This window comes from Sarcophilus harrisii, chromosome 5, assembly GCF_902635505.1.
Source record: "Sarcophilus harrisii chromosome 5, mSarHar1.11, whole genome shotgun sequence".
NCBI classification, from domain to species: domain Eukaryota; kingdom Metazoa; phylum Chordata; class Mammalia; order Dasyuromorphia; family Dasyuridae; genus Sarcophilus; species Sarcophilus harrisii.
Window position 1 is genome coordinate 61831893 of NC_045430.1, and position 18792 is coordinate 61850684.

The 18792-nt window shown below is 31.6% G+C and overlaps 1 protein-coding gene across 12 annotated transcripts in view; it reads left to right on the forward strand.

The window, feature by feature from the left end:
• ERC1 (ELKS/RAB6-interacting/CAST family member 1) overlaps nucleotides 1-18792 on the forward strand; it is a 339530-nt gene that overhangs the window by 170802 nt on the left and 149936 nt on the right. For 8 of the 12 annotated variants that reach the window (XM_031939566.1, XM_031939569.1, XM_031939568.1 and 5 more), the window contains one exon: nucleotides 14639-14770. The exons of the other annotated variants lie outside the window; for them this stretch is intronic. In XM_031939566.1, the coding sequence (XP_031795426.1) occupies nucleotides 14639-14770 (132 nt within the window). The remainder of the gene's footprint in view (nucleotides 1-14638; nucleotides 14771-18792) is intronic. 12 annotated transcript variants of the gene reach the window in all.

The following is an 18792-nucleotide window of genomic DNA, read 5'->3' on the forward strand; positions in this document are numbered from 1 at the left end:
TTGTTACTGTGTACAGTGGTATCCTCCTTCTACTCATTTCACTTTATATTATTTCATATCATTTTTTGCAGGTTTGCATCTTATTCATCTTTTTGTTCCCCTCCCCCCTCCCAAAGCATTTGAGGTAAAGTAATCTGCCCAGGGGTCACATAGCTAGTAAATTATCTTTTCCCCTTCTTTTTCCCTTCTTCCAGTGCATTCCTCTTTCTTACCCCTTATTTTATTTTTTAAAATATCGTATTCATCTCACACCAGTTCCCACTAGTTCTTAGGAGTTAAAAATATTGTCTTTCAATTTTGGAATATAAACAGTTTATCCTCATTGAATCCCACATGATTTCTTTGAATCTTATATTTGAAAGTCACATTTTCTAGGAATACTTGAAAGTCTTCTTTTTCATTGAATGTCTTTTTCCCCCTAAAAAAATTACACACTTAATTTTGCCAGGGGCAATTCTTGGTTGTAATCCTAGTTCCTTTGCCCTCCAAAATATCATATATCAAGCTCTCTGACTCTTTAATGTAGAAGCTGCTAAATCTTGTTATTCTGATTGTGACTCAATAATACTTGAATTGTTTCCTTCTTGCTATTTGCAATATTTTCTTTCGACCTGGGAGATCTGGCATTTGATTATAACATTCCTGTGAGTCTTCATTTTAAGGTCTCTTTCAGGAGATAATTGGTAGATTCTTTCAATTTCTATTTACTTTCTTGTTCCAAAATATTAGGGCAGTTATCCCTGAAAATTTCTTAAAAGATGATGTCAAGGCTTTTTTTTGGATCATGACTTTCAGGTCATCCAAGAACTCCTAAGTGATCTCTCAATCTGTTTTCCAAATCATTTGTTTTTCCATTGAGATATTGCCCATTTTCTTCTTTTTTTAAAAAATTTAAAAATTTTTATGGTATTGTTTCTTAGTATCTCATGGAGATTACTCCAATTGTCAGATTAAAATTTTTAAGGAATTGTTTTTCTCAGTGAGCTTTTGTATATTTTTTCCATTTAGCCAATTTCCCTTTTTTAAGGAGTCCTTTTTCTTCATTGAATTTTTATACATCTTTTTACATGTGGCAATTTTGCCTTTTATAAAGTTGTTCTTCTCAATGAATTTTTATATATTTTTTTCTATTTGACCAATTCTTTTTGAGACATTCTTCTCTTTAGTAGATTTTTGTGTCTCTTATCATTTGGCCTGTTTTGTTTCTTAAGGTGTTATTTTCTTTACATTTTTTGTTTGGTGCCTCCTTTATTAAGCTGTTGACTTTTTTCCTATGATTTTCCTGTATCACGCATTTCTTTTTAAAATTTTATTTCTATACCTCTTAGTTAATTTTTAAAGACTTTTTTTTAAAGCTCTTCCATGCCCTGAAAACAATTTATATTTTTCTTTGAGGCTTTTGATGCAATAGGTTCTTTTTTTTTTTTTTTTTTTTTTAAGTCTTCTGAGACCAATTCATATTTTTCTTTTAGGTTTTGCATGTAACCATTTTGACATTGTTGTTCTCTTCTGAATTTTGATCTTTCCTGCTACTATAGCAGTTTTCTGTGGTCAGGTTCTTTTTTATTTGTTTTTTGCTCATTTTTCTAATCTGTTTCATGATTTTTCACATTATGTGTTAAAGTTGTACTCTCTTCCCAGAGTGGAGGGGGCACCAACCCAGGCAGCTGATTTTTGTGCAGCTGATTTGGGTTTTTTTGTTTGTTTGTTTGTTTGTTTATTTGTTTTGTTTTTCATTTTCAGTTTTTCTGAGACGATATGCTCTAAGTTGAGGTATATTTACCACTTTCCTTGACTCTCTTCTGGTCTTCCAGTGACCACAAGCATTCTTTTCCATCCTGAAACTGTGAGAAGGGTTGTTGTTCCAATGCATCCACAAGCTGTGGTTTGCTAGTTCCTAGGATCTTTTGATTCTTGCCCTGAGACTGTGACCTGGATCACAGTGCAACAGAGTCCTGCACCCTTTGCCAGCAAAGATTCTAATGTAATCTCCTGATCAATTTTCTGACCTTTTATTTTAATGTCTGTGGACAGACAGTTCCAGAAACCACTGCTGCCATCATTGATTCAATCACTCCCAATTCTTGCTGCTGTTTGCTGGGAAGCAGCTGCTGGTGTAGGCTGCACTGCATTGTGCTCTGCTCTCACACTGACTCAACACTTTCTACTGACCTTCTAAATTGTCTTGGGCTGGAAAATTGTTTCATCCCATCTTGTTGTGGTTCTATCATAATAGAATTTATTTTGAGGTCCTATTTAAAATTGTTATTATGTTGTTATGTTATTATGAGCAATAGCATCTTACAAAGTAGAGAAAATCAGTAGTCATTTTAAAGAATTCTTTGCCTAGTTTACAAGTCATTGAATGTATGGAAATGGAAGAGTCAATCAAATATCATTTAAAGATGGTGGTCTTTCATTTTCCTTCTATGCTTTATTGTACTCTGATTTAGTTATATATTGTTGTCTAAGAATTTGGGAGAATCTCTTTTCTTATTTTTGCTTAGTTTATATAATATTGGAAATACTTTGTTCTTTGAATGGTTGTCTAATAGTATGATTACAACTCCTCTTTTAAGGGGGAAGTTGTCTGATACATTACTAAGTTTTTATTCTGTTAAATTTTTTAAAGATATATCTTTATAGGATAGATGAGATTTTATTCTCTTATCCAATCTGTTGTGTTCTTTTTATTAGATTGTTGAATCTATTCAATACTCTTAGAATTTTTTTCATTTGTCTTTAGTTTTTTTATTAAAGATTTTATCCATTCTATTTTTCTTTTCTTTTTTGTTTTTTTTTCTAAACATACTTTTATATTTTTTAGTTTTAATTTATCTCCTTCTTCCTTATTTATTGAGAAGGCAAGAAAAACAAATTTCATTTTAAGTATATACTGTCCACTTTATTTTAGGGGTAATAGCTTTATCAGAGAAACTTGTTTTAGTTTCCCTCCCAGTTTCTTGATTTTTTCCTAATTTTAACCACATTAGGTTTTTTTGTACAAAAACTTTTTAATATTATATAACCAAAATTATTCATTTTACCTCTTGTGAACCTCCCTTTCTCTTATTTGGACATGAACTCTCTTTCAATCTATAGATTTGATAGGTAATTTCTTCCCTGTTTCACTAATTTATTTATAATGTTATCTTTATGTTTAAATCATGCACTCATTAGAAGCTTATTTTGATATAAGGTTTGAGATATTGGTCTTTACCTAGTTTATGCCAGTCTACCTTCCAGTTTTTCCAGCACGAAGAATTGTGAGTTCTTGTTATGATAACTGTGATCTTTGAATTTATCAAATATTGAATCATTGTATACACTGTATATCTATTTTTTTCCATTGATCGGGTTCTCTATTTTTTATTTAGTACCAGATTGTTTTGATGATTATAGCTTTTTTTTTCCCCTTTTGATTCCTTTCATAATCTTTTGTTCCTCCAGATGAATTTTGTGATGTTTTCTAGAGATCTATTGACTTGTCATTCCCATGAACAGGGAAGACTTTTCCAATTTTCAGATCTATCTATATTTGTGTGAAATGTTTTATAATTCTATTAATATAGTTCTTGTGTGTTTGATAAACTCCCAAATACTTTATACTGTTTTTATAATTAATTATATAAATATATATATATATATATATGTTTTTTTAAAAATGGAATTTCTCTTTTGGATTTTGTTGACAATATGTAGAAGTCCTTAGGGGTTTATTTTACATCCTGCAACTCTGCTGAAGTTATTTGTTTTTAATTAAACTTTTAGCTGAATCTGGTATTCTTTAAATAAATCATTCTCTCATCTGTGAAGAAGAAAAGTTTTACTTAGGCTTATTGAGTAGACTGATTGCTGCAATGTCTACTTCTTATTTTATTATTATAGCTAAAATGTTTAGTACAGTATTTTATGGAAAAGCTGATAATGAACATCCTTACATTATTCCTGATTCTTTTAGAAATGTTTCTTCATAACACATGGTGCTTGCTCTTGATTCTAAAATCAGATACTTTCAAATTTGAAGGAAACTTGATTATTATGCTTTCTAGTATTTTTATGGGAATGAATATTGTGTCAAAATCTTTTTGTGCATCTATTGAAATAATTAAAAGTGTTTTGCTATTTTTGTTATTAATATGTTCATTTGTGTTTATAATGTTCTAAAATGGAACCACCTGTGCATTCCTGGCATAAATTAAACCTGGTTGTAGTATAATTTTGACACATTACATTAATCTCCTTGCTAATGTTTTTTTTAATTTTTTTTTTTTGCTTCAATATTCATTAAAGAAATTAAAGAAATAAGGTCTGTAGTTTTCTTTTACTGTTTTCACTTTTTCCAGTTTATATATCAAGACTGTATTTGTATCACAGGAAGAATCTGGTAGAATTTCTTTCCGCATTTTTTCAAACAATTAATATGGATTTGGGATGAAGTGATCTATAAATGTTTGGTAGAATATATATTTGTAGATTTATCTGGCCTTGTGGATTTTTTTCCTGAGGGAGCTCATTTATAGCTTGATTGGTTTGTCTAAAAAGAGGATTATTTAATTATCCTATTTTCTCATCTAAAAATTTGGACACATTTTATATATATATATATATATATATATATATATATATATATAATTTAACATTAATCCATTTAATTGAGATTGCCAATTTTCTTGGCATATGCTTGGCTTCAATAAATGTTTTATTTTCTCTTCATTGGTTGTGAATTCACCTTTTTTTTTTTTTTTCCATTTTTGATACTGGTCATTTAGTTTTATTTTTAATCAAATTAAATAGTGGCTTATCTATCTTATTAACTTTTTCAAAAGACCACCTAATTTTAGTTGTCAGTTCAAATATAATGTTTTTTTTAACTTTCAGTTTTGTTAATTTTGCCTTAGATTTTTCAGAATTTCTAGTTTGTTGTTTGATTGTGGAGATTAATTTGTTTTTCTAATTTTTTTTTTAGTTGTATATACCATTCCTTGTTCTGCCCTATTTCTCTTTTATCAATGTAAGTATTTACATTGATACAATGTAAATACATTTTTTTTACAAAAGATATTTACAAAGAGAAGAGAGATGAAAATGTAATTTAAAATAACAGGAATAAGGAAAGGAGGAACTAAGATGATAGAATTACAGAAATAGATTATAGAAATTATAGAAAGTATAGCAGAGTTCCCTACTGCAAATTCCTATAATATTACTGTAGGCACTATTTTGGCTATATCCCACAAAAGTATATTGTCACATTGTTGTCATTATCTTTAATGAAATTTAATGATTGTTTCATTTTTATTCTAGCTCCATATTGTAACTCTTTGTATATCTTTCTGTTCTATTTCAAGTTTATTTCTTTAATGTAGCATATTAGATCCTGACTTCTAATCCATTCTGATAATCTTTTCTATTTGAGTCAGTTCATTTCATAATTATAATTCCTTAACTGTATCTTCATCTTATTCTCTTATATTTATCCTTCTCTTTTTTTACTCTGTTTTATTTCTGAATACAGTGTCCCTTAATTTATCTTCCCTCTTATTACCTACCCTCTTCCTTTCTCTTGGTACTTTTCCCTCTTGCTTCCCTGTTGATATAAGATATCTGACTCTGCGTGTATGTGTATTCTTTCCTCCTTGAACCAATTTGAATGAGAATCAGTTCCAAATATTGCTCTTTTGCTCCCATTTTTTCCTACATTTTCATAATTTTTTTCTTTTGTGCCACATTTTATACAAGATGATTTTCCCCATTCTTTCGATCTCTTCTCCCTTCTTCCATTACATTCCATTTTCCATTCCTCTTTTCATCTTCTGATATCATTTCAAGATAGAATTATACCCAGGCCAAGCTCTCTCTCTCTGGCTTCTTTTTAAGACTTCTGGCAATCATAAAATTTTGAGGGGTTTACATGTATTCTCTCCATATATAATAATGTAACCAGTTTAACCTTATTTAGTCTTTTTAATGGTTATCCTGAGTCTTGTATTTGAATGTCACGTTTTCTATTCTGTTCTGGTCTTTTCATCAGGAATGCTTACAAGTCCTTTATTTTATTAGATATATTTTTTTCCCACCCCTTACAGGATCATATTGGATTATGTATATATATTTACATATATATATGTGTGTGTGTGTGTGTGTATATATATATATATTTGCTGGATTAGTTATTGTTGGTTATGATCCCTGATCCTTTGCCTTCTGAAGTATCATATCCCAAGTCCTCCCTTTCTTTAGAGGGGTGACTGTTAAAACTTATATGATCTTTACTATGGTCCCACAGTTTTTGAATTCTTGTACTTTTTTCTCCTTAACCCAGGATTTCAGGATTTGGACTATAATACTCCTTTTGAAATTCCTTTGAAGAGGCAATCCAATGGTTTCATTCTTAGATTTGTGTCTAGTGGAGACCCATCATGTGTCTTAGACCTCTTTTTACCCTAGTGTACAGTTCTTCTCTGGGTCTTGAAGTGTTCTGCACACATTTGTAGTCCAGCTCAGTCACTTTTATCCATAGACTTCTATTTTTTTCTCCTTATATTGTCCTCAAATGGACAAATGATTCAGTATGGCACTTTCTGAATTTCCCCATCTGGATGGGGTCTGTGTGTTTTCTAAATCTGATTATAGGACTTTGTGGAATGGAACTCTGCTTTATCTCTTTCTATAATTCTGTCATCTTAGCTCCCCTTTTCCTTATTCCTGTTATTTTAAATTACATTTTCATCTTTATCCTCTTTTGAATTTTAGAATTATTTTTTTTTATTTACTGTGGTTTTTCTTCCTTATATTTTTCTTGTGATAGTTTGACAGTATGAAGTTAAGTAATTACTTATAAATTTCTTGGTAGTTGTTTTTTTTTTTTATCTGTCTCTTTAGTTATTAGCATTTTTGGGTTTCAAATAATATGTTCATATCTGAATTTGGTCTTTTCAGTAATGGCATCAATTCCTTTTTTTAATTGAAATTCATCATTTTTCATTGATGTAATTATCAAGCTTTTAATGTACATTATTAGACTTGCATTTTGAGATCCTTAGAATATTGCATCTCATTCTTTCTGTTCTTTGTAGTGGTCAAAAATAATTTTATTCACATTTCCTTTATATATGAAAGTATTTCTCATTGTTTACAAATTTTTTCTTTTGTTTTTGGAAATGTTAAATTTAATTACTACTTCTTTTGGCTTGGTGCATAAATTTTATTGATTTGTAGCTTCTTTAGATTGATGCTTTTTTCCCTTTGCATTCAGAAGTTCTGGACAGTTTTCTTTATTATTTGTTGTATTATTATATTCAGGGTTTTTTTACTTGTCACATTCTTTTGGGACAAGTTATCCTTCTATTGTCTCTGTATACCTTTCCCTCCCACTCCCCTGATCATTTCTATAGAAGTTTTTTTTCACTTTTTGATTCTCTTTTTAAGATTGTTCTTCACTTCAGTATATTTGTATTCTAATATTCTCTCCTTTGCTTCTATGGAGGGATTCAGCACCACGGATTGTTTGTTTTTTTCCTTTCAGTTAGATCTGGAAGATCTTTTAGTTAGTCCTTTTTGCTTATATTGCTCTTTCATTCACTTTCTCATCTGTCTGGTAGTTTTGCCTCTAGGTCTGGACTTCAAAGCAGTTTTAGTTTCCTCTTACATTGAGAAATTACATTTTTAGTGATTTAAGTTCTTGCGCTTAGTAGTTTCTGTGGGGAGACAGAACTGTGATCCAGTATTATCTTTTCCTTCTATCCCTGTGCTTTTGTACACCATATTCCCTATCCTAGTTTCAGCCACTTTGGGATTTTATTGGGTCACTCCAGGCAGAAAGAAAGCAAAGATACATGTGTCTAGTCAATTTTGAAATCTTTGCTTATTGCAGCAAATTCCTTTGGGAAGGCAAAGTGTGACCTTTTTGACAGAGATTGTAGCAGTAGGGCAATCCATAATTTGTGTAAAAATATTGACAAAGTTCTTACAGCAACTTAATACAAAGATTATACACTGTGAATTGGTTAAATTTATACTGAATGCTGAGTTAATTAACTGTTAGTCATTCTGTCAACATTTATTAAGCTATTTTTGTGTGTCAGGCATATTGCTAATTTTTGAGACAAAAAAGACATAATACAATTTCTGCTATTTAGGACTTTATAGTTGAATGGAAAAGAGAACATGCAAAGAACAATATACAAGCAATATGTAGAGGATAAATTCACAGTAATCAATGGGTAGAGAGAAATCACTAGCATTAAGTACAAGAAAATGTAATAAGTATAACAGAAATGTTTATTTGATCCTAGAGGTAATAGGGAGCAGAGAGACCAATCAGCAGGCTCTTGTAGTAGTCTAGGAGTGAAGTGATGCTGACTTATATCCGAGTAGTGACAGTATGAGAGGAGAGAAGGTTATGTGAATATGTCTATGGATGATTGATAGATTTTGAATCTTGGGAACATATTGGATGTAGGAAGAGTAGTTATAGAGAATAAGGAATTGAGGTTCAGATTTAGATTTCAAGGCTGGATGATTGTAATAATGGTGGTACCCACAACAGTAATAGAGAATTTAGGAAGAGAGGATATGTGTGTGGGGAATATAATGAACTCCATTTTGATATGTTGAGTTTAAAATGTTTATGATAGATCCAATTGAAGATGTGTAAGGAACAGATGGAGAAGAGAAACTAGAGGTCAACTTTTTAGTTGAATAGATTTGAAAATCATCAACAGAAAAATGATAATTGAATCCCTGGGAATGCATAAGATAGTGGAGTGAGCCATTGATAGAAAAGAGACGAGAGTCCAGGAAAAAGCTTGAGAGTTAGAGAAAAATGAAAAATAGGTTGAGTGGGCCAGGAATCTAAGAGAAAAAATAGTATACAGTTGAATTGATTTACCAAGATGTCAAGATAGGGCAGCTAAATGATATAGTGGATAGAGTGAGTGACCTGAAATCAGGAAGACTCATTTTCCTGAATTCAGATCTGACCTTACACACTTACTCTAGCTAGTAACTCTGTTTGCTTCAGTTTTCTTTTCTGTAAAATGAGTTGGAGAAGAAAATGGGAAACCATTTCAACATCTGCCAAGAAAACCCCATAAAGAGTCAGTCATATCTTAGAACAACACAACAAACAAGGTGAAGAGAAGAGAAGGTTCATGGGTGATGACCTGGGAAAAAGCTAAGGGTTTGTGGAATTAGAAAAAGTTTAGGGTTGTAAGACAGTGGAAGAGGTGGATAGTAGCTTGTGATCATATATGGACATTTTAGAGTTCATGTACATGGAAATGGTTTATTTCTGAGTGATGGTGAGATGAAGTGTATGACTGATTAGCTTAGTATGTAACTTAGGTCATGTAGCCATGGGAAATAAGTAAATTGAAAAACTGTGAGGTTAAGATGTTTGAACCAGTATCAGTAGGCATATTTGAAGTTTCCTTTTGTGAGCAGAGTTTGATGTGAAGAGAATGACCATGAGCCAGTCACTAACCTCATTGGGGAAAAAAGGGGATATGTCCTGAACTTTGATAAAAAATAGCTTCCAGAATTTTTATTGGGTGGTATATTATTTGTTGCTCATCCTATGTTCGTGAATAGTTGTGACATCAAGCAAATTGATTTACGTGTAAATTGGATTTACATTTAAGTGAGGAGGGCTGGGCAAAGTCATTCAGAGTTTGCTGGTCATAGAGTCATGGGTGGCATATATGGATTGAATGAATCTCAAAGGAGGAGTAATGAAGAGAAAGAGTGGGCCTAGAAATGACAACAAAGAGCAAAGAGGATTCCAATTTCCTGACCATTGTGCTTGGGGCAATGAGTGAAAAGTGCAACCAGGACTGGAATGGAAGCCAAGGAAGTTATCTTATCTTTAGGGAGCCAAGTCCCAGGGAGAGCTGCAGATGAAAGAAATAGAAAAGTAAAATATTTGAGAGGCAAGCAAGTTTGTTACTATAGAACAGGCATCCCAGAAAGCAGAGTGGAAGGGGTGGATAACTTTAGTGTGGGCTAATTTGGGGGTTGGAACAGGTTGCTTGAGAGGAATAGAAGTAGAGGATGAGAAAATACTTTGAATAATTGCTGTTGGATGTTCTGAGATGTGGAGATTATTTAGATCTTATCTTGGTATATTGTGTGAGATGTTGGTTTATTCCTAATTTCTTCCAAATGACTTTCCATTTTCCCCCCAGCAACCTAGTAGAAGTTTGTCCATCATTTAAAGAACAAATTTGTATTGGTAATATCTGTAGGTGGTTGATTTCAAGGAATTGATGTAATGATGTTTCTCCTTTTACTTTCCATCAGGTAGGCCAAAAGACAAGATGGAATGATCTCTAATATAAGACATTAGCATGTGATGAAAAATACGAAGGAAAATTTAAACTTAACTTAAATAATTTCCTTTAACCATAGATATTACAAATACACTTTTCATGCTCCTCTAATTTATTTATGATTTCACTTTTTGTTTCTAAATAATTTATCCATTTAGATCTTATCTTGGTGTACAATGTGAGATGGTGAGTAATGTTACCCCTAAAGCCTGGATCTTTGACTTCATTTAGATCTTATCTTGGTATATTGTGTGAGATGCTGGTTTATTCCTAATTTCTTCCAAATGACTTTCCATTTCTCCCCAGCAATATTTGTATGGTTATTTCCCTTTTCCTTTCCCTTTTTTGAGAGGGTGAGGTGAGGCAATCAGGGTTAAATGATTTGCCTAGGGTCACACAGCTAGTAAGTCTGAGGCTGGATTTGAACTTAGAGCTTTCTGATTTAGGGCAGTGTTGTGCCATCTAGCTACCCGTACTGTGGTTATTTTCTGCTGTGCATTATATAACTAATGTATTTAACCGATTTACTATTCTCTTTCTCAGGCAGGACAAAATTGTCTTGATGATTGCCATTTTGTAATATAGTTTGAAATCTAGTATTGCTAGACTTCTTTTATTCACAGGTTTTTTTTCCTTAATATTTTTGACATTTTATACTTACAGTTGAATTTTGTTACGATTTTTCTAGTTCTATAAAATAGTTCTTTGATAGTTTCATTGGTATGGCACTAAGTAAATAAATTTAGAGTATTTTTATTATATTAGGTTGACCTATCCATAAGCAATTAATATTTCTTCAATTGTTTAGATCTGTCTTTATTTGTGCAAAAATTATTCTGTGATTGTGTTCATAAAGCCCCTGGATTTATCCTGACAAGTAAACTCCAAAGTACTTTATATTATATGCAGTTATTTTAAGATTTTGTTGTTTATGTGATAAACTCTTCTGCTTTTTTTCCTATTATTGAAATAATGTAGCATGCCTGGTACAAATCAGACTTTTTCATTGTGAATTATTCCTATAGTTTCTCTGGTAAAATTTTGTTCAAAATATTTTCATCATTATTGATTAATGACAATAATGTATAATAGCAGAGTGATTTCTGTTACTTCATTGTTACTCAGCATTGATTTTTCATGTGTGTTAAGTTAGTATTACATATTACATTATATTACATTACATTATAATATTACAGTTGGTAACTTAAATTCCTTGAGCCCCAATTTTCTCAGGGGGAGGTGATTTATGAGATCATTTTTAAAGTCCAATGCATCTTTGTCATTGTTGGTATCAAGAATAATATGGACTTCCCAGTGTCATAGGTTTCTTGCTTTTTTGTTTTAAAGGCTTCACAGGAACTATTATTGAGTTTTCTTTGACAGAATTTTAATTTAAGGGTGAGTAAACTAAATTACAAGACTAACCACCACCATATCATCAGAAACTGTTGTAGAATAAGAAATTTTATCTTTCCCATGAGACTCTTTTTGTAGGGGCCTCAACTCCAAGAAATTCTTCATCATGAATATAAAATAATTATGTTTACTTTTATAGTAGAACTTAAAAAAAAAAAAAGCTGTTGCACATTCAAGTAAAACTCCACATGAAATATATAGTAATTTCCCACCGGAATAGTTAGCAAACAATTAAAAAAATTTATTTTGGAACACCATTTTTTTATTTGAATAGGATTTTATTTTTCCAGTTACATGTAAAGATAGTTTTCAATATTTGTTCATTTTTTTTTTTTGTAAGATTTTGAGCTCCAAATTTGTTTCTCCTTCCCTCCTCAAGACAGCAAACAATCTAATGTAGATTTTATATGTGCAATCATTTTGAAAAAAAGAAAGAACAGAATGCTTTAATCCACATTCAATCTCTCTAGTTCTCTCCCTGAATATGGATGGTAGTTTTCATGCCAGGTTTACTTTAATTGTCTTGGATCTTTGTATTACCGAGAAGAGCTAAGTCTATTATAGTTGATCATTATACAATCTTGCTGTATACAATGTTTTCCTGGTACTGTTTGCTTCACTCAGCATCAGTTTATTTAAGTCTTCCCAGGCTTTTCTAAAATCAACCTGCTAATTTTTTCTTATGGAACAATAATATTCCATGACATTCATATACCATAACTTATGCCCAATTGATGGGCATCCACTCAATTTTGAAACACCATTGTTGTGAAGTATTACAAAGTTCTACTCTTTATCTCATGGACTTTTTGGTTATTCAAACTTTTTAGTCATGTCTAACTCTTCATGACCCCATTTGGGGTTTTCTTGGCAAAGATGCTGAAGAAGTTTGCCATTTTCTTCTCCAGTTCATTTTATACATGAAGAATGATGACATAGGGATTTAAGTGACTTACCCAGAGTCACACAGCTACTAAGTGTGTGAGGTCAGATTTGAACTCAGGAAAATGAGTCTTCCTGACTCTGGGCCCAGCATTCCATCCACTGTATCACCCAGCTGCCTCATTTCTGGAATTCTCTCCCTTTGAAAGCCTGAGTGTAAAATAAATAAAAGGGAAACTATAGTCTCTCTTAGAAGGTTTGTTATTAAGTCTCAAAAAACAAATTAGCAGCCAAATTTTATTTATCCTTTCTATTATGTGTTCTGAGGAAGATTATCTCTGTCTTCAATTTGCTTTGTGACTAGTCTGGCTTATTTTTGTTCACTGAAGATGTCTACTGACACAGTCATTGTTGGTAAATTATTTATATCAATTATATGAAAAAATGGGTTTCATTTTATTCTTTCCCCCTTTTTTTTTGCCATTGTTATTTCACATGGCACTTGTTCTTTTTCTTCATATGGGGGAAAAAAAGCTTTTGAAACTGATTTTTGTCAGTGTAACTGATGGAGTTTCATCTAATCAAGTGGGCTTTCTTACTAAACTGAACTATGAAATGACATTATCACTGGTTTTATTCCTAGTAAATCAATTTAATGTTTCTATTATTTCTATTATTCTGTGATCCTTTTTAGCAGTTCATCAATTTACTGCATAATATCAGCACATTTTATCTTTTAATATTATAATAATTCAGACTTTTTTTCTGATATGAAAAAAGGGCCAAACATTTTTACACTGATTTTTTTTTTCAGATCATGGGACCACCGCACCCCAATTCCTGTGATGTGGAAGGGATAATTGTATTCTAATCCTATCTCTTCCTTTAACACTCTTCTCTTATATTGCTTTCCAACACATTTGTCAGAAAATAAACATTTATTATGTGCCTACTTTTTGCTAGATACTATATTAAGTACTAAGAATACAGATATGAAAAAGAAAAACAGTTCTTGCCCTGAAGGAGCAATATTGAAGCAAATGAAGTGATGGCTGACAGGGAACAGACTTGTTTAAATAAGAGGCAGAGTTTATTCTTTTTTTCACACTCTTTGCAGACCCCTAGCTCTCTCATAACATGTCTCCCCCTCGCCCTCTCGAAACAGAGCATGACCCAGAAGGAAGCTGTGTAATAACTGTATAATTTTTAAAATATCTAAGTGAATCCCCTCCTTCAGTATAATTATCTCAAAGTAACTTATCCTTCTTTCAATATCTCATTCATGATCAGTTGCTGTACTATCTTGGGATTTGAGATCAGTTTCTGACTTTTTGATAGCTTTCTTATAACTCATTTATAACTTCAGCAGTATTGTGAACACATTCCTTTCAGAACAAATAAACTTGCCTTCTTGATGAAGAAACAACAATAACCAGTAATAAATTGGTACACAGAGACCAAAACTCTAATTTAGGTTTCAATGGAGGCTTTCAAAAAATATACTAAAAAGATTTTTCTGGAATCATATGAAACTATTTCTTTGAAATATGAATTTGCTGGAAATTTTTTTGTGAGAAGAATGAAAACTTTTAAGACCATACTCTTCTTTACCTTCACTTAACTTGACTTGCCTGGAAGAAACAGATATATGGCCTTCAATTTAGCTGTTTGTATTCCATTTCAGCTTGCTATAAACTCTTTTATGTGTTCCAAAATATCTACCTTCCTTAAGAAAGAAACTCTGCTACCTATGCTAACATAGTTTCAGTGGCACTATTGCATCAAGCAAGTTCATCTTCCAGTACATTTGTCTTGCTTTGCTTACTTGTCGCTTCAGTCTTTTTTTACTTACTCTTTCTTCTTTCCTTTTTTCCTGTGGATACTTTTTTCGCCTTCATTATTTCCTTCTATGAGGAAAGAATTGGTTTAGCCATTTTCACTTTCTTGAAAAAGAGGCTCTTCTTTTGGTCTACATTGGTCTACTTCATCCTTCTTCCGTCATTTTCCAGGACAATCTCCGTAAGAAGGATGACAGAATTGAAGAACTAGAAGAGGCACTAAGAGAAAGTGTACAGATAACTGCTGAACGAGAAATGGTGCTAGCCCAAGAGGAGTCAGCCAGAACCAATGCTGAAAAACAGGTCTGCTATTTTATAATTCACTGGCACTTCTGCTCAGTGAATTTAAGGTGCTGTTCAATTGGTAATTTATTAGTTCTAGGTAACATTTTATATTTTGCAGATCTCAACACTTGGCCATGTTTAAGTATTCCAGGGTTAGACAAGTGCTCGAGAAGTTGGTGGAGGAGTTCATTAAATGTATGGGAATTTAAATATATATCTTAAGATCTTTAAGTCACATTAAAACAGTGCTCTTCTCTGAGGCACTTGTTTCATGTTTATCTGCATCTTTTTAGCTATTGGAATCATAGAAATTGACAACATTTAACATGGCATTTTCATTGAATAGCATTTTTGAATAATTCTTTTGCTTATGTATTTTCATGTTTATTACATTGTAAGCTCTTTGAGAGCAGGAAACATTTTCTTTTATTCTGTATACTCACTAAAACAATTAAGGTTCTCAGCTTATATTTTCAAAATTTAGTTTTATCCAACTCTGCCATTTTTTTCTGCATTAATAATAACATTCAAAGGGTAATTATAATTAGTAGGGCAAAGTAAAAAAGATCAAAGTGCCATTATTTTTCATATTCACTAAAGGAGACTTAGTTACTCTTTTCTCTTACTAGAGTTGATTACATTTGGGAATTTAATTGATTTTTATTTTTACTTGATTTTGCTGCCTTAGTTTACGAATATCTTTTTGCAGAAAGTTGAGAAATAAGAAAGAAGGATCATTTATTTTTAGAAGCAATTTTATGCAAATAACCACAAGGATGCTTTCTTCTGTTCATAATAGGCAAAAATGAGACATTTGTTTTAAGAAAATTTTATCAGGTCTCAAAGTGAGTAACTTTCCTTTATCTGATTCTGACAAATGCTGTGTCCAATTCCTTTTTGAATAATTTCCTTCATACTAAGTAAATTGAGCTTAGGTTGTGAAAGAATGGTACACAGCCATTGGTTCAAACTGGAAGGGATCTCCTTTTAGCTTTATTTCATGTACTTTTTTTCCCCACATTCTTTTCCTTCAATTTAAAAAGTCTATTTTTTTCTTCTTGAGATTTCTTTTATCTTTTGCTTTCCATATTTTTTCATTGTTTAATGAAAATATTCACACTAAAGTTATAGATACATATACATAGATTTTATTAATTTTAATGGTGCATTTTTATCTCTGTTCCATGTGTGGTTTTTTTGTTGTTGTTGTTATATTCGTCGCATATTGCTGTTGAGCTTGTTTATTTTTCAAACTTACTGTTGCCTGACCTGATTATAATTTGCTTTTAATTCCATGCTTTTTTTTTTTCTTGTTTATCTTGTTTTCTACTGTTCTCCTACTCCCTGTCTGAAGCTATTCAGTGATTTAGTGCATAAGACCAATCACTTGGCTTGTAAATGGTTCAAGGTATGAAGGAATTGCTTTTTTGGTTTCTGTCTCAGAAATTTTCCTATCCTCTTCCGCTACCTTGTTTTTATTTCCTTACTCTCTTAATATCCTAGTATAGACACTAATAATCTAATATTTTCACTTATTGTGCTACTTAAATGGATTTCTGAAATCTCTTTAAAAAAAAAAAAAAAAAAGGAAATGTTTGCAATTTTAGCCGGGATGGGGGTTGCCGTTGGACTAGGAAAAAACAATCCTAAGAATTGCATCAAAGGCCAGAAATTTAGCATTTTTACATAGAAGAAAAATTATTTAAAAGAAATTATTCTACCTTTGAAATGTGAACATTTTTGAATTTTCAAATATTATAAGTAGAAATGTAATTTGCAGAATACTTGGTATCTATATTATCTCTACCTACTAAAAATTATATATTGAAAGGAATATTGATTTGCTTCCTAATAATTCCCTTATAGAATTATGTGTGTATTACCACAACATTACTATTTTGCATAAATCTTAATTGTGGCAGTTTGTTTTTTGAGGGTAGATTGAATTTTTGGAAAAAAATTAAAACTTATTGAAACCTAAGTCTCATAAATAAGGTGATATTTTAAGTTTAACGGTACTTTTTTAATTCTAAAAAACAAAGCAAAGTAACACATGTAACTAGAAAAGTCATAAAAAGACTTCTTGTGGGCCTTGTCAGCTAACATTGATGATAATTTTGAAAAAAAGAATTTCACCATGTTTTGAATTAATGGAAATTTAATGAAATCTTTGGTGAAATGTTCTCAGTAACTACTTTGAAAAACAATGTATTTTGGGTTTATAAGTTCTTATATATTCCTTTAAAAAATTAGCTTAGCCATATTACTAAATACAGTGTTATCACCATCCCAGAGTTGGAATTAGAATTCATGATATTTTTAGTTTACTGGCTAATACTCCAATGTTGGGCCATGCTCCCTCATCTAAAATGAGGTTTATCTTTTTATTCAAATTCATGCCAGTGTCTTGATTTATTCTTGGGTGGCTCTACCCTCCATAGGATTATGCCTCTTCATCTATACCTCCACCCTTTTCCACCTGCTCTGCCATCTTCCAAATCAAACTACCAGAGGTTATGACTGAAAGGAGATAAGCCACTTAGCAAAGTATTTTTTCTTATTTTTTTCTTTTTACCTCCTAGATTCCTTATTTTCCTTTATTAATTTTTAAATTTTTGTTTTCCTCGGTTACATGTGGAAATAACATTTTTTGGGGCTATACACATACCTTTTTTTTTTTTTAACACATTTCTTTATGAATCATATTGGGGAAAAAAATCAGAATAGAAAGGAAAAATCATAAGAGAAATAAACATAGTAAATGCTGATTTATGTTAGTATCCATAATTTTTCTGCTATATTTGGATGATGTTTTCCATCCAACATTTATTGGAATTGCCTTGGATCATTGAAGTATTGAGAAGTAGCAACTCTGTCATAGTTAATCATCACACAATCTTGCTGTTGCTGTATACAATGTTTTCTTGGTTCTACTTGTTTCAATCAGCATTAGTTCATGTAAATTTTTATAAACCTTTTTAAAATCAACATATTCATCATTTTTTACAGAACAATACTATTCCCTTACTTTAATATACCATAATTTAGTTCAATCATTCCCCAATTGATGGGCAACTAATATTCTATTCCTTGAAACTTCAGAAAGGGCTGCTACAAATATTTTTGCACACATGGGTCCTTTTTCCTCTTTAATGATCTCTTTGGGAAACACGCCCAATAAAGACACTGTTGGAACAAAAGGTATGCACACTTTTGTAGCCCTTTGAGTATATCAACTGTGTACTTCTTAGAGTCTTAAGTACATGTACTCTCTCACCTTCAATTCTGCCTTTGCAACTGTTCCCTGATAATTGCAATCAAATTGCCATCAATCAGCTAGTATTTAAAAAGCGTTTATTATGTGCCACTCACTGCTCTAAGTTTTAATGATAAAAAGAAAGACCAGAAAATAATTTTTGCATTTTAGGATCTAATATTCAGTTGGGAGAGACAATGTGAAAATAGCTAGGTAAATACAGAAAAGATAGAAGATAATTCTTCCGTAGAAACTAAGGAAACTGGAAAAAGAGACTAAGGAAATGGAAGGGAAGAAGAAACAGGGAGAACATTTCAGTTAGTGCAAAAACATAGAGTTGGGATATAAAATGTCCTATGGGAAGAATAGAGAGTAGAAGTAGAGCGTGATATCTGGTTTGTATGTAGGGTTCAGAGAATGTGTAGAAAAGTAATGTGTATGCAGATTGGGAGGGTAGGAAGGGAGCTAATTTGATGGGCCTTAACTGCCAAACATTGGACTTGTTCTCTGATGCTGGCAATCACTGGAGTGATTCTATAAAGTGTGTGTTAATGGGTTGATCTCTTTTTTCATTCATATCTTTGTGACTCATCAAAGTTAGTCCCTTCCTATCTCTCAAGTAGAATATTAAGTTCTTGAGGGCAAGGACAATCTTCCCTTTTGTATTTTTGTATTCCCAGCACTTGGGAATAGTATTTGGCATATTTTTCTGGGTTCAGTGGTATAATATATTTAATTGATCTTATAAGTTCTATACTAATTAGATGGCTGCTTGAATAAAAAG